Raw genomic sequence first — 15,678 nt, forward strand, 5'->3', positions numbered from 1 at the left:
ATGCTTCTAATATTAAGTCAACCATTAGGAACACGGGTACAATGAGATTCTATAATATAGGTGAAATTAATTTTAGGTTGTCCATGAATACTCGGCGATGAAAAGAAAGTACCAACAACGGAGAATTATCGATGGAAAATTTGTTGGCAAACCACGCGAAACGGGTTCACCGAGGGCGTGTGACGCAAATTGCGCGAAAGCCGCGTGGATTCACGTGAAACTTTCGTGCCATCGAAGAGACGAACGGTATAGAAACGACGTGATCGTGATAGGCGATCTTCGATTCTGATACGAAACGCAGTTGTCTGTCTCTGCTCTTCCTTCTCCTCCATCTCTTCTTTCGTTAACATTTACTCGAGTACCCTCGATAGCGTTCGCGCATTCTGCGTCTAAACGTGCTTCAAAACGATAAATTATTAACGCGAAGACTAGTCTTGTTTAGTAGTTTACTCAAGGTACCATAGTAAAATCAATTAAACGGTTATAATACAGGATATGCAAACTTTCAACGTGTATTAAGAGGGACAAAAGTCAATTTATTTCTATATTTATATTTGGTACTTCAGATGGTATTTTCCAGCTTAGGTAATCTTTTATCAGGGCAAATATTTCTTGCAATTAACTCTATTTTCGATCACTGCTCGATAACGGGTAATCAAGCTATAATTATTCCTCAAGAACAAAGGTGGTAATGCGTCGTTATCATTAAGAATTACCGGGTACACTTTCTTATCAGGAGCACGCTGTTACATGAATAGTACAAGGGTATCTTGATCTTCAATAATTTGAATCATGCAGACTTTTATAAATTCCAAACAAAAGATACGTGACTCTTTATCAATGCTTCGTGTATTCATGTCGAGTATGATTAACGAAGAACGGTGCCACGGAGTCTGCCGTTCGCTGCTATCATTTATTTGATACTGACTCTCTTTTATCTCGTACGACCGTCGTTTCTTCTTTTCTTCCTGTAAGGTGAAAATAATACAACTAGTGAATATTTCTTTGCTCCGAATTTTCTAAATCATGAAGTAAAAAACGAAGTGATTAGAAAATTAGAAGCTCTAACGAAATCATGAGGCTCGTACATCTCTCCACCTCTTTGTAATCGTCTATCAAAGCTGCCACGTTCTCGAGAGCATCTTGGAACGTGCTTTCCTCCATACCTTCCCCTATGTAATGGTGAACGAAAGCTTTCTTTCGGTACATTAAATCAAATTTACGAGCCAGCAATCCCCAACCCTGTCGGATAGCGGTGTTGTTGCTGAGCATCGCCACTGTTCTTTTCGATTTTGCTAAGTCTCCGCCGGGAACCGTGGTGGTCGGTTGATAATTAATTCCTACCTGAAAATTTTCATTTTTATTGGTTCCCTTGTAGCGTGATTGCTGGCAGTATTCCTAGAAGAAACTATCCGTGAAACTACCATGTCGTTTCGCATCACTTTTACTCACGAATCACGCAACGTATCTAGACAAACTCGTTACATCATCCATTGCCAAAGTTCAGTCCCTGTATTTACAGTTCATCGTTCTAGCCAAAATATGTATGGGCTCATTATCTAACAAACGTACGTCAATAGTCTAGCAAAACGGTGCATCATTCCGTGATGATCCACGAGCCGTGATCGTGATAAATCTTTGTGCGACGTATACAAAGAAATAGAAACGTCATCGCTGATACTTGAAAAAACGAGTAAGTTACCTTGAACCCGGTCGGACTCCAGCTGACAAAACGAATCGACTTCTTTCCTTTCAACGACGCGATCGCCCTACTTACGTCATTTGGATTTACGTCTCCGCGGTACAGCAGACAACAACTCATGTAAGCTCCTGTGCGTAGATCACATTTGACCATCTACAAATCGATCAGGAGAGTCACGAATAAATTCTACGAGTGGAACACTAGTCAGCACCTGGTTAGCTGGGTCGAAACACTCGTACGTGATTTGCTGAGTGTTAATGTCGCAGTGCGCGGCTTTCGCAGGGGAAATCAACGGAGAATACGTAGTCAGGGCGAAGTGAATCCTCGAATAGGGTACCAGGTTTGTTTGAAGTTCTTGCAAGCTCAGATTCACGGCTCCCTCGAACCTCATCGAGGCTGTAACGCTCGAAATCACTTGAGCCTGCAGTCGATTCAGATTCGTGTACGTTGGATTGTCCACATCCAAATTTCTGTGAAGGGAGGAGGTTCAAAAGCTGTTGACGCATCTAGTTTTCTCGTTACGATTTAGGGAAAGATATGTCTTAGTATTTGTTTAGACCTTGCGCAAATATTGTATAAGGCCTCGTTGTCTACGAGAAAGGAGCAGTCCACGTTATCTAGACTACCGACTGTGGTGAAAACCGAGTTGTAAGGTTCGACGATAACAGTGGAGATGTTAGGAGATGGATAGATGGCAAATTCGAAAGTTATTGTCTTAGGGTAATCGCGCGATAGACGCTGCAGCAGTAACGTGGCAAAACCACTGCCGGTACCGCCGCTGAATGATCTGTGAAACAAGATATGATCGTAGTACATCAAGGTATAGTTAGAAAGACCAAACGGTTTACCTGAACACGATGAATCCGCAAGGTCTGGAACATGATTCCCATAGTTTGCAAACGCGATGCAACACGAGATCGATTGCCTCTTTACCTATGGAATGGTAGCCTCTCGCATAATTGTTTGACGCGTCCTCTTTTCCACTGATCAACGAGTCCGGAGAAAACAAACGTTTGTAGGAACCAGTTCGAATCTCGTCGATCACCGTTGGTTCTAGATCGACGATCAATGTTCGTGGCGTCAACTTTCTCGCCTGAACGCCACAGGAAACCCCCCAACGTAAGAGGCAGTCGCGTAAAAATATTGTAAAGCGAACGCAGCAAAGTTAGACGTAATAAAAAGACGCGTTTATTTCTTGCTCACTTGTGTTTCCGTAAAAAATGTACAAAACGAACTGTCTATGGGGTAATAACCTTGTTGAATGCAGCCGTTTGGAGCTACACCGTGTTCCAAGCAGAATAATTCCCAACAAGCATTCGCTAGTTGCGTACCAGCCTGTCCTATAAAAATTGTTATTATTTCACCTGATTTCTCCATGGTATAACCATGTTCCAAATTATCAATTTCTTGTAAATTTCCATTTGCGGTGAAGCAATTTCATGATTCGAATATTACAGTAAAAGATTACGCGTTAAATTTTCTCCCATTTCTTTACATTTTTTTTCCTTTATTTTTTACGAATCATTTTTATATAAATTTATCCGAACGATGGGTCTAAACGATATTGAATGTGTTCATTTATCGACGAGAGCGTCAAATTTTTTGTAATTTTCGATAACGTGAAAAAGTAACGCTAAAGAAATGTACCATTGACTGGCAATCTTCTTGGGACTTACAGTAATAAATCACAGTATTTGTTCAATAGATGTTTATTGTACAATAGAACACAATATATAATAAAATTTGTCAAACGGATTTTATATACCTAATAATCTTTAAACGAATTAACACATAATTGTACTGAAATTACAATTAACAACAGTTATGTACAAGTTTATATCGTCTCTATAATTCTCACGGTAGAGGTATCCTACTCTTTTTACCTCTGTCTACTAACGCTCGAATGGCAGTATCTCCATCTACTATTCATTCGCTTCATTAATATATTATTCACAAACGTAGATGCATAATCTTTCAAAGTCTCGCTTACGAACAAAACGAATACGCATTACGCTACATAAGTTGATATGTATTTTGATCCCTTCGAATGAATCGGTAAAATCACTAACACGTATCGAGGTTAAATATACTAGAGTAAGTTTTTTCTTTCTTTTGTACGATACAAAACGTTGATTGTAATATACTTGAACTTTAAAATCATGTTTAGCAAGAGACTAAATAGTGTAACGATTCTTGTGTTAACTTTTGTACTGTTACGAACTTGGATCCTTGGATTTTATATACAATGTTCGGGTCCTGCATCGGAGAAGACTCGAACGCATCGAACGCCTGTTTGAAGATGTTCTACGATGACGTAAAGTCAAAAAGAGGCATCTCAAGTGGCGTTAAAGGTGGCAAAGGTGCGAGTCGCAACGAGTGCGCATTATCTAACCTGGTTTCATCGTTTGGGTTCACGGATGTTGCACGAAGCTGTTCGGTTAGCTGACGCACTTCCGCCTCTTTGGATTCTAACTGGCTTAGTAAGCTACCAACGAGACAACGTAATTGACAATTCACGGTTTTCAGCTCTTCTATAACTGTACCCGTGTCTTTTGGATGCTTGAAAGCTTTATTTTCGTTATTTGGCAAGAAAATTAAACTCAACAAGCTATCTTGCTCTTCGATCGTTCTATAGATAGCTTGACGCAAAGATCCATCAAACTTATCCAATGTCAATTCTCCTGTATCTTTTTCTAGCTGTTTTGGTGCCTGCTTGCAAAGAATTTCTTTTTGTTGATTTTCCAAAGTAGTCTTGTATTCTTCGTATTGTGCCTGTTTCATTCTACAAAATGTTTGTTAAATCAATAACATATGTTTTATAGTGAACTATAAGTTGTTGTTCTTACTTACCTAACTACAGCAGCTTGCCTTTTATGGTAATCGCGTTGAAGTGCTAGAGATTCTAAAGTAATTAGCGAATGAAAAGAAGTAATGACGGATGGAGGAGTTTGAGTAGACAAATTAGAAGTTTTTAAATGAACGAAACCAGATTCGAGTTGAGAGTGTGCTTCTGCCAACAGACTAGCAACTGTTTCGTGGCACTTGGCTGCTTCTTCGAAACGTCCTTCGTGTAATAATGCCTCTGCCCTCCTCTGTCTTTCGTGTGCCTTTGATAAAAAAATATATCAGTACTGATGCAAATTAAAGAGTTCATGTAAATAATGAAAAAAAAAAAAAAAAAAACAGTAGCTTAAAAGTTAACGACTGACATTCGACGACTTCATAACAATACATATGACGTAGCTCGCACAGTTGCATGTTTTTTTCCAAAGCTGAATCGTTTAATTCGTATAGAGAAAAGCAGTTGATTACTACTACTCGCATCATGCGTAAATTATCAACGAAAAAATTATTATTAGTCACTCATAACGATAAGGCATTAAAAAACACAAGGTAACACTTACCGCGTTCAGGATTGAAGTCTCCATAGTTGATCAGCTGATCGAGTGACAGAATAAAAACAGAGAGGCAACATGTGGGTTAGTTTCTGGTGGTTAACGACGCATGTACCGATCGAACTTAAAAATCTTTTTGGCACCGATACATAGATGCAGAAGTGGAGAATGTAAATTTAAAATAGTGTACCCACGTAATACATCTTTGTATAAATTGATGTAGAAAACTTTATGGGTCCGAAATGGACAAGTTTGTTTCGGATTTCCCTCTCTCGGTATCCATCCTAGATCTTACATTTCTTGGGAAATCGTATTTACCGACATTTACCGACACATAGTAGAGTGTTCAACCACATTTGTCATTGTATTCGGGACACACGTATATGAAATTGGTAAACAGGCAGAGGGGGAAGACCGGGAACAAAGTTGGTTATTTTCAGTCTCTAATCTCCAGTCTCCAGCCTACCATTAAATTTGATTAACATTCCAGATATGAAGTGAGAGTAATTCTTTGATATTTTTGCAATGTTTGATAAGATAAACTCGTCGCGATAAGAGTAATCAGAATTCGAAATATATAGAACAAGGTGGTTGAATTTTAGGCGCGTGCAATTACATGCACATTGTAGGTGAGTGTATTAAATTTAATTTTTATTGCATCGTATTGAAATAATATTATATATTTTTGAAAGTGAACTAAATAGTATTGTATAATTTTAGCATATTGCAAGTTACCAAGAAACACTTTAAAGCCTTCAATATGGCACAAAGATCTGGTGCAGTTAAGTTAGCTAAACTTCGCGAATTAATGGAAGTTGTTCAAGTAGGTGGCATTAAGGGAAAGGGTATTCAAGCTTTAATTGTAAATTCAGACGATGCTCATCAGTCAGAATATTTAAGAGAACGAGATAAAAGGATCCGTTTCATAAGCGGTTTTACTGGTTCTTTTGGTACTGCCATTATTACACGAAACAAAGCTTTGTTATGGACAGATGGAAGATACTATGTACAAGCTTCAGCAGAATTTGATCCACCAGAAGAATGGACGCTTATGAAAGAAGGTTCATTGGATACACCAACAAGAGCTGCATGGTTGGTTTCTAATTTACCTCCTAAATCTACAGTTGGTGCAGATTCTAACTTAATGAGTTATACAGAATGGGCTGTCTTACATACCAGTTTAACTGCTGCTGGTCACTGTTTAATGCCTCTTCAAGAGAACTTAATTGATAAGGTGTGGGGTAACGAACAACCATCTGCTGCAGGTAATATTATTCTACCTCAACCAATGCAATTTTCTGGATGCACTTCAGGAAAGAAAATTGAATTATGTAGAGAGGCAATGAATAAACAGAAAGCAAAAGTGCTTGTAATCACAGCTTTGGATGAAGTAGCATATATTTTAAATTTGAGAGGATCCGATATACCTTACAATCCTGTTTTCTTTGCATATGTCATTCTTACCTTAAATGATTTGCATTTATTCATTGACAAAAGTAAACTGAGCGAGAAGGCTCAACAACAGCTGGTAAATGAAGAAGTAAATGTTGTTTATCATTCTTATGAAGATATACATAATTTTTTGAGAGAAGTAGCAAGCTCCTGCACAAATGATGAAAAGATATGGATAAGTAATGGTTCTAGTTATGCTTTACATGCCGACTGTGGTGAAGTGAAGAAACATACTGCTATTACTCCCATAAATATTATGAAAGCTATAAAAAATAATGTTGAAATAGAAGGAATGAAGGCAGCTCACGTACGAGACGCGGTTGCGCTTGTAAAATATTTTGCTTGGTTGGAAGATCAAATCATAAATAAGAAGCAAACTGTTACAGAAATATCTGGAGCAACTCAACTTGAACAGTTTAGGAAGTAAGAAAATTTGCATGCAAAATTATGAAATCGGAATATAATAAAAATTAGTTACACGTGTGTTATCTGAAAGGGAACAGGAACATTTTATGGGGCTTAGCTTTCCTACAATATCTTCAGTTGGGCCTCATGGAGCAATAATCCATTACCTGCCAACACCAAAGACAGATGTACCAATTACAGACAAGGAACTTTATCTGTGCGATTCTGGCGCACAATACCAAGATGGCACTACAGATGTTACGAGAACGTTGCACTTTGGTGACCCTACGAATTTCGAACGCGAATGTTTTACGAGAGTATTCAAGGGTCAGTGCCGACTTTCATCCAGTATTTTCCCTTTAATGATACAAGGAAATTATCTGGACACGCTTGCGCGTGAAAATTTATGGAGCGTTGGGTATATAGATATAATTCTTTTTTGCATATAAAATGGAAAATATTTGATTTATTCGTATTCAAATGTATAATTACAGTCTTAATTATCTTCATGGTACGGGACATGGAGTAGGTTCGTATTTAAATGTTCATGAAGAACCTATTGGTATTTCTTGGAGACCATATCCTGATGATCCAGGTTTACAACCCGGCATGTTTCTTTCAAACGGTATAAAGTACAAGAATGATCAACTTTTTAATTACATACGCTATCTATATTAATATAATCGGTAATGTTATTAGAGCCAGGATACTACGAGGATGAAAAGTTTGGCATTAGACTGGAAAATATAGAATTAGTAGTAAAGGCAAATACACCCTATAATCACAAAAATCGTGGCTTTCTTACTTTTGAAACCGTTACGTTGGTGCCTATACACACTAAGCTACTTGATCTATCCTTATTAACAGATAATGAGGTATGCATTCGATTTGTTTCTTATATTTTAATTATCTTAAAACAACTAATTATAACTTTTTTTCAGATCGAGTATTTAAACAATTATCATCAAAGATGTTTGAATACTCTGAGGCCTCTATTACAAGGACCAGAAAACGTTCAAGCACTCAAATGGTTGGAAAGAGAAACTCGACCTATCTCGAAGTAACTATGAATTTAAAAGAATAAGTTCTAACAAATTGCATTTCTTATTTTTTACAATTACAATACATAATAAACTGTTTATATAATTACTTTCGTTGCAACTAATTCTATATTTTTTAACAACTATTTCATCGTTCTAATCACGTCGGTAACTCAATGTACTGGTTCTATTATGCGAAAGTGAACATAAAATTCTATCGAAAATCACCAAAACAACCATGGTGGTTGATGTAACTTATCTAAAGAAGCGTAAGTTAAATTCACTGGGATGTTGATTAAGGCAAAAGGTTGATTCAAACGTTGTAAAGTTTGCCGGATCATTTTACCGTTCTTACCGAGCAAAAATCCAGCAGGAATGTTTACTGTTTTTGACGTCGGGATAGTATCGTCGCGTATCATGTCTACATAATAATATTCTGCCCATAGTGGACTTGTACTGGATTCTTCTATGGCAGAAGAATGATAATCTGCAATAATTACAGCTTTTGCTCCAGCCTCTTCTGCCATCAAACTTTTAGCAAAAAAGCTACAGTCCCCTCTTTCAACCAATGCTATTCTACCCTTTAATTCCTTGGCATTTTTTGCTATCTGGCATCCATGAGGAGGATCAGTTGGAACCAAAGGAATTCTTTCTTCCAAGAAACTTGCATTCTAAACACGTTATGTATAATATACCAAATAAATATTTAAATCAATTATACTTGTCTTCATTTTAAAGATACTTACAAAAGGAGCTCCAAAATCTCTAGCAGGTCTCAGTTTATACGTGTACTCCAATTCAGGGGGATGTATAATTTCAAAAAATACATCTGAGCCAATACTTGTATCGATAAAGGATCCTCTTGTTTTAAACGTAAACGAATGTCCTGATATATATTTAGTTGCAAAGAAATTAGTCGCTGTACATTTATGACAGTGTATCTATAACCTAAGTTCTCGGTTTTCCACTAACCTCCGTCAATTCCATTTGATACTTTAACATTCAGGGAAACAAGAACGAAGAAATAATTAACAAATTTCATTCCTTGCATTTGCATTGTAATATTTACATCGTTCTTAATAACATTACTGCATATGTCAAGAAATACAACTTTCTGACATAACAATCGAGCAATCGCTTCTTATACCACGGATCAGGTACAGAAGAGACTATCATTTTCACGAACCTCAAGGTATGTTGCTAGCGGTGAAAGGTAGGTACTAATAGAACTACATACGCAATAAAATATTTAAAGAATTGTCAGCAATGCATTATTTACATGGTTCGATCATAAAAGTTCATAAATAATGTTCGGGTAATGAGTAATTAATTATTTTGTGTCAGCATTGCGATACGTACAAGAGCCGTCAATGTCAATTCTACTGCACATGCAAAGTGCAATATTCTGGCACTTTGACGACGTAGTATGGTTCCTGAGGCATTTAGAAACAAATTTCTATTAGGGTTTGATGCGTTTTGATGCCTAATAAAGCCAGGAAATCAATTTTTGTCGAATTCGGTCCAAAACGGTACAGGTGGCGCCATCTAGCGGCGAGCGGCGGAACTACGAAAAACTAAAATTTCGATTTTCTCGAAAACTAAGGATTTTTCCGAAATTCTGAGATATACAAATTGTTCCTTGTTGCCTACGGAATCGAACGAATATAATTATGGCCTGCTAGGATCATTATTAAAGAAAATAGAAAAATAGCCCATTTCATGGACTAAAAAATTGCCGTCCATCTAGCGGCGAAAGTTGGAACTACAAAAATAGAAAATCTCGATTTTCTCGAAAACTAGGGACTTTTCCGAAATTCTGAGATATACAAATTGTTCCTTGTTGCCTACGGAATCGAACGAATATAATTAACGCCTGCTAGGACCATTATTAAAGAAAATAGAAAAAATGTCATTTTATGGAGAAAATTTGCGGCGCCATCTAGCGGCGAAACAGCGAACTAAACTGAAAAAACGTATGTCCGGACACGCGTTAAGGGGTCAAATAAAAATTGATTTTCTGGGCTTAATAGGCAAAAAAATGAATAACTTATTCAACAAAAGTTGCTTTAAAATGTCTAAAGAAGCATACTACGTCGTCAAAGTTGCGAAATATTACTTTTTATATTTTTCCTTAACGCGTGTTCGGACATACGTTTTTTCAGTTTAGTTCGCAGTTTCGCCGCTAGATGGCGCCACAAATTTTCTCCATAAAATGACATTTTTTTTATTTTTTTTATTAAGGCTTTCAGGAAACTTTTATTGCTTTATTTTACTTCTAATGCGATCACATAACACTTTCTGAGCCTCAGAATTTCGGAAAAGTCTCTAGTTTTCGAGAAAATCGAGATTTTCTATTTTTGTAGTTCCAACTTTCGCCGCTAGATGGACGCCAATTTTTTAGTCCATGAAATGGGCTATTTTTCTATTTTCTTTAATAATGATCCTAGCAGGCCATAATTATATTCGTTCGATTCCGTAGGCAACAAGGAACAATTTGTATATCTCAGAATTTCGGAAAAGTCCTTAGTTTTCGAGAAAATCGAAATTTTAGTTTTTCGTAGTTCCGCCGCTCGCCGCTAGATGGCGCCACCTGTACCGTTTTCGACCGAATTCGACAAAAATTGATTTCCTGGCTTTATTAGCCATCAAAACGCATCAAACCCTAATAGAAATTTGTTTCTAAATGCCTCAGGAACCATACTACGTCGTCAAAGTGCCAAAATATTCATTTTTTTATTTTCCTTATATACGTGTTCGGACCCTCACATCGTAGGATCAGTTTCTTCGGCGATTATTCGTTCGTGGCAAGTCCGATTTAAATTTTTCTTTTTCTATGTCCATCTGGATGTACATACGCATGTGCATGCAAAATTTGACGAGAATTGGTTAAGTGGTGCAAAAGAAAAACGCGGACAAAGTTGCAAAGTCAAGTATAAGAGAATACAAAAATTACATGCTTTCGAGGTTCATAAAATAAATTATTTTAACACGTATACTACTTTATAAACTCCTCTTTTATTCTTTCGTTGATTTTAAATACAATAATATGTCTCATTTACGGTGATATTACAATATTTTGAATATTAACAAGGTCAAAAATTCGCAAAGATCGTATTGGATAGATCATAGGTTCACGTATCTGGGAACGAAGTGCTTCTGCTATCTATCGGCGCACAAGGGAATCATTCATTAAAAATTAAAAAACAAGAGGACTTTTTGTATATCAGCGTTGACGCGTCCCCTGGAATTTACAGTTAGAATCAAGAACAGAAGTCCAGTTTCAATAAACCGATACAATCATTTTTAACTACAGGTAATGAATCGAATTATAAAGGTAGGAGGATACGAAACACGCGCATGCGCGTCGTCATACTATATTTTATGAATGGACGAGTACATTGAATGAACAGACGTCAGCTGGGTAGGTTCGATACACACAGATGCACTACTACACATACACGGGAGAACTTGTCACATCGAAATGTCAACAAAAGAGATCAGAAGTGTCGAAATTATTTTGTAAAGATATATCTTTTAGAGAAACTGCCGAGTTGCGGAGACTGGTAGAAGCGGGTCGGAAAAGAATAAGAAAATTCTGAGAAAATTCTTATTGAATTTTTTTACGACGCGTACTTACGAAGTGTATGGTAGAAAGTTAGATAGCCGTAACTTTCTTCCGCTTCTCATCGAGAATTAAACAGTAAGTTAGGCGTATGCTGGTCGCCCACGAATACGATCTGGGTTCCGCAGGAAGCGTTATGGTATCATAAATTCTGTAATGAAATGTAAAGGACTCGAGATCGACTCGTAACGTTTGTCCGATGCAACATTTTCTCGAAACTGCTAATCGCTTGCGCCGGTAAAACGGACCATAACATTTGAGCGTCGAGAGGTATCGTAGCAATTTTAATTGTTCCCTCTCGATCGCGGTACAGAACAGATCGATTTTATCGTGCATAAATAATAGACAGAACAGCGATAAATTTTCCGCTTTTCCTTTTCCCGTCGGTCCGTATGGCAGGTGTTATTTCATCGAGTCCGTTACAAAATCAATTCTACGTACCACGAAAGAATCCTATCGACGCTAATGCGTTTAAAGCTTCGCAGGAAAGCAACGACATCGTCGGAACAATGTAATCTCTCCTATCAACGGAACGTCCATTCCGCGTTCGTACGCGGTTAATCTCATTACCATCTTTCGAACTGGCTCTCTTCGGTAACGAACGAAACGCGAGCTGTATAAAAGAGCAGCCGGTAAAAATAACGACGACCGATCAACGTAATTCCTAAAATATCCGCAACGAACGTACTATTTTTGTAGCGCCTTTGCAACCCCCTGTTACGAGTGGTGGAAAGAAGGAGAACCCGCGACGTACGCGGTGCAGGTGTTTGCTCGTTTCCGCGGCTAAGTTCGCCCCTCCGGATCACAACGGCGTCAGAGGCACGGCGTCGGGGTGACCGGAAGGTGGTGGGGCGTTGACGGGGGGACGTAGAGCGAAGAGGGAGAAGAGGGTCGTCAGGACGCTCTCCCCGGACTCGAACGGTCAAGGGCAGTGGCGTCGCGTGACGTCATACGGCGCTGCAGTGACGCAATCAGTCGCCAGGGGCAACCTATCGGCTGATGGTCGCCTGGCAACCCTGTTGTTGCCCCTCTTGGCCCCGGCCTCTACCCCCTGCCGTGCTCGGTTCCTTCCACCTCGCGGTCGCTCTCTATCCTCTACACGTGCCGTTCCTCAATGAACCCCCCTCGCTCTTCACCTTTTTCGACCTTCCCCACCACCTGCACCGCATATACCGCTTCCACGGTCTACCTTGCTTTTACGCGACGTGACCCTAACCCCCAGCGAGGACTTCTCCGGATGCTGGCCGTATGCGCGACCCTCTCCAAGGATTCTTCCCGGATCGTTCACGTTTTCCGACGTTCGCGAAACGAGTTTTTCGAATCGAGCGCACGATATAATCCACCTTGCGAGGAATGTGCCGATAATCCGAGCGGCGTTACGCCTAACCTACCCCCTAATTTCTATCGTTCGGCGCAGCCCACCTAGCAGCCACTTTACCACCGCGGCTTACCGAATTGCGTCATACCGTTACCAGAGACGCGAAATTCGAGACCTCGCTAGCTAGTTCGTTATATGCTGTGCTTGCATCGATCTTGCCGGTCAACGTAAGGGTAGCAGAAAGCGTAAGTCAAAGGTAAGCCGAGCGATCGTCAGAGGGGTGGTGGCGACGATGGTGGTGGAGATCAACTCGAGCGGTGCAGGGTGAAAAGGGGCTCCCTCGAGCTTTTTATATCTTCGAGTCTTCTTAAAATATAACGCGACATCGGTGTATTCGCGCATACGTATATCTCTTCCATTCATCGACACTCGATGATCAGCGATTTTCCGTTCTACGAGGCTCCGCTAAACAGTTCGAAAGGCACAGAATTAATAAACGTCGGTCTGTTCCAATATTATATACGTACTTATCACAATCGGCGTAAAAAGTCGATACAGGAACTCGTTATACCGGATAGTAATCTTTTTACGCGCTCAAACGTAGTACGACGTCTCTCGTTTCTACGTTCGAGGCAACATTGTTCCTACATTATGAACGGTTTGTTCGTCGCGTTTAACGAAGCGACGATCAAATTCTATTTACCGTATTCCCGCATGACTCGAAACTTCGATCCGGAGCCTAGGTCCAGTCCCCGGATTTAATTGAGCGATCCGTTGTCCGGAATCGGTCGGTTCGAGACGCGTGCAAGCTGGCGACTCGTCTCACGGCATCTCTCGCGTCTGAAAACTTTCGGAATGATCCCCGCATATACGAGCAGGCAAACACCTACGTGTACGTGTCTATGGAGTCGAGCCACGAGCGAAGCAGCAACAGGTTTAATCGCGTCGGGGTGTGGCTGGTTGGCCGGCTCGGCTCATTCGGCTGCTCTCCGCTTGATGCTGGTTTATAAGATCGATGCGACACACCGGGTATCGTTGCGCGGTACCAACGAAAGCGGAATGCTCGTTCTCGCAGCGTCGCTCGTCCGCTAAAATTATCGACGATCATCGAATCGAAAACGGAAAGAAAAAGAAAATTGCGTGTCAGCTTTCTCCGAGGCCTCTCCCATCGGGAAAGGAGGAAAATCCCCGCGAATCTCCCACGGTTTCGCGGTCCGGAAACCGTCGCGATGCGCACGCGCGATCGGAAGTCGCCGCGAAGAATCAAATTTCAGCAGCGCCTATGGAACTCGTCCTATCGTTGGATCTCGAAGACCGGCCGGTCGCGCGACCCAGCACGCATTTTTCTTCTTCGAGGACCTGGCTCGTTGCATATCCACGGAGGAACTATATTTTACGACATTTTTTTGCTCGATTGCACGCGCGCCAGCGTATACGCGATCCTTATGTGTCGTGCGAAGAACGCGACGTCGTCGTCGTCGTCGTTGTCAGCCGTTAGTGGGAGGGATGCTTGAAAACGAGAAGAGGTTAGAAGCGCGGAGACAAGACGCGAAACGGAGAGAAACGGAGCCGGTAACGAGAGGGCGAAGGAGAGACGGGAGCAAAGCTCGAGAGAAAGGAGGAAAGAGCGCTAGCGACGAAGAAAGAACGATCGAGAAAGAGAGCAAAACAAAGAAGAGAAAAGGAGACGGCGAACGACGAGAAGAGGACAGAGATCGAGGAGAAACGAGAGAGAGAGAAGGAGGAGATCGAAGTAAGAAAAGGAACGTCGAGGTGGAATAGGATAAAAGGAGGCGGTAAACGGCGGAGAGAAAGGGACAGAAGGTATCACGAAGTGCAGAGGAGGCCTCATCTCGATCTTGGTCCTATTTATAGACGTGCTCTCACAGCCTCACTCCTGCCCACTTCTTGCACTGTCTCTCGTATATAGGTGTGCATACACCTATGTAGTGGGCATTGCACGTTCTCCACACGCGAGAACCAGCGAGCCGGCCAAAACTGTTCGTCCGAGCGCGAAGAATCGATGACGTGGACCCTCGTCGAGCGGCGAGTCGTCGAGACGAGTCGCTGCTTCGGTAGCTCCGAGAAACCTACCGACTTCGCGAGCATCGTTTCTCCGTTAATTAATCGATTACGGAAACGATCGTTTCGTCGTAACCGGTAGCTCGATCCTCGCTCACCGTCCCTTACCTTTTCTCTTCCATTCTGAATCATACGCGGATAACCTTTTTTGGAAAGAGACACCGTCGCTCGAACGCGGTAATTTTTTATTCCGATGATTCAGCCTTCGAATTTGTTGCGTCGAAATATCGAAAATCTGTTAGCCGCGTTCTCGCGAGATCGAGACAATTCTTAACACCTTTAGCGCGTTACTTTCTCGTTACGTGTCCCGATTAATTTCACTTTTAAACTCGTGTCGTTTCGGAAAAGCAACGTCCGGACCGGTGAAATTGAACGAGGAACCGAACGAGAACGAAATCGCGTTCGGTCGGTGTCGAGGCAGCGAGAACTTATCGACGATAAAAGGGAATTTATCGGGGAGGATGAAAAAAGAATCGCCACGCGCGATCGATGCTAATTGTAGGTTGTTCGCGATTCGTATCTGGATATAGGAAAAATCGAGATAAATGCGGTCGGAACGAGCGATCGTGCCTATGTTTAGGCGCCAACCGCGTGTTTACGGTGAAAGGTTGCATAGAAAACGCGGCACGACGCGACGCACCGCGTTGCATCGAGAGTGGCGA

The 15,678-nt window shown here is 40.8% G+C and overlaps 4 protein-coding genes across 11 annotated transcripts; 1 reads left to right on the forward strand and 3 right to left on the reverse strand.

Moving 5' to 3' along the window:
• Window positions 1–432: 432 nt before the first annotated feature.
• LOC105662885 (tubulin alpha-1C chain) lies at window positions 433–3,241 on the reverse strand. Of its 4 annotated transcripts, XM_012288601.2 has the most exons (7): window positions 2,906–3,241; window positions 2,551–2,795; window positions 2,262–2,489; window positions 1,914–2,172; window positions 1,703–1,855; window positions 1,089–1,344; window positions 433–968 (listed from the first exon to the last, which is right to left on the reverse strand). In XM_012288601.2, coding segments are annotated over exons 1-7 (1,317 nt in total). In that variant the 5' UTR covers window positions 3,080–3,241; the 3' UTR covers window positions 433–966. The 4 variants fall into 4 exon arrangements, 3 of the variants coding, with proteins under 3 accessions (XP_012143991.2, XP_076394899.1, XP_076394900.1); XM_076538784.1 differs by having other exon boundaries at window positions 433–1,344; XR_013040253.1 differs by lacking the exon at window positions 433–968 and having other exon boundaries at window positions 1,205–1,344; window positions 1,453–1,855.
• Window positions 3,242–3,395: 154 nt separating this feature from the next.
• LOC100875007 (nuclear receptor-binding factor 2) lies at window positions 3,396–5,247 on the reverse strand. 3 transcript variants are annotated; one of them, XM_012288585.2, is made up of 4 exons: window positions 5,107–5,247; window positions 4,553–4,809; window positions 4,095–4,484; window positions 3,396–4,006 (listed from the first exon to the last, which is right to left on the reverse strand). In XM_012288585.2, exons 1-4 carry the CDS (start codon window positions 5,128–5,130, stop codon window positions 3,916–3,918), a joined length of 762 nt encoding a protein of 253 aa, XP_012143975.2. In that variant the 5' UTR covers window positions 5,131–5,247; the 3' UTR covers window positions 3,396–3,915. The 3 variants fall into 3 exon arrangements, with proteins under 3 accessions (XP_012143975.2, XP_012143976.2, XP_003704726.2); XM_012288586.2 differs by lacking the exon at window positions 5,107–5,247 and adding an exon at window positions 4,912–5,072; XM_003704678.3 differs by having other exon boundaries at window positions 3,396–4,484.
• A 128-nt stretch (window positions 5,248–5,375) lies between these two features.
• On the forward strand, window positions 5,376–8,103 carry LOC100875121 (xaa-Pro aminopeptidase ApepP). 3 transcript variants are annotated; one of them, XM_076538774.1, is made up of 6 exons: window positions 5,376–5,522; window positions 5,588–5,726; window positions 5,818–6,972; window positions 7,046–7,372; window positions 7,449–7,579; window positions 7,654–8,103. In XM_076538774.1, the coding sequence occupies exons 3-6, from the start codon at window positions 5,858–5,860 to the stop codon at window positions 8,016–8,018; spliced, it is 1,938 nt and encodes a 645-aa protein (XP_076394889.1). In that variant the 5' UTR covers window positions 5,376–5,522; window positions 5,588–5,726; window positions 5,818–5,857; the 3' UTR covers window positions 8,019–8,103. The 3 variants fall into 3 exon arrangements, with proteins under 3 accessions (XP_076394889.1, XP_012143973.2, XP_003704727.2); XM_003704679.3 differs by lacking the exon at window positions 5,376–5,522 and having other exon boundaries at window positions 7,654–7,829; window positions 7,896–8,103; XM_012288583.2 differs by having other exon boundaries at window positions 5,510–5,726.
• Window positions 7,401–9,185, reverse strand: LOC100875237 (PRADC1-like protein). Its single transcript, XM_003704680.3, has 3 exons — window positions 8,967–9,185; window positions 8,741–8,880; window positions 7,401–8,665 (listed from the first exon to the last, which is right to left on the reverse strand). The coding sequence occupies exons 1-3, from the start codon at window positions 9,049–9,051 to the stop codon at window positions 8,219–8,221; spliced, it is 672 nt and encodes a 223-aa protein (XP_003704728.1). The 5' UTR covers window positions 9,052–9,185; the 3' UTR covers window positions 7,401–8,218.
• Between the last annotated feature and the right edge of the window lie 6,493 nt (window positions 9,186–15,678).

This window comes from Megachile rotundata, chromosome 13 (genome assembly GCF_050947335.1).
Source record: "Megachile rotundata isolate GNS110a chromosome 13, iyMegRotu1, whole genome shotgun sequence".
Taxonomy (NCBI): domain Eukaryota; kingdom Metazoa; phylum Arthropoda; class Insecta; order Hymenoptera; family Megachilidae; genus Megachile; species Megachile rotundata.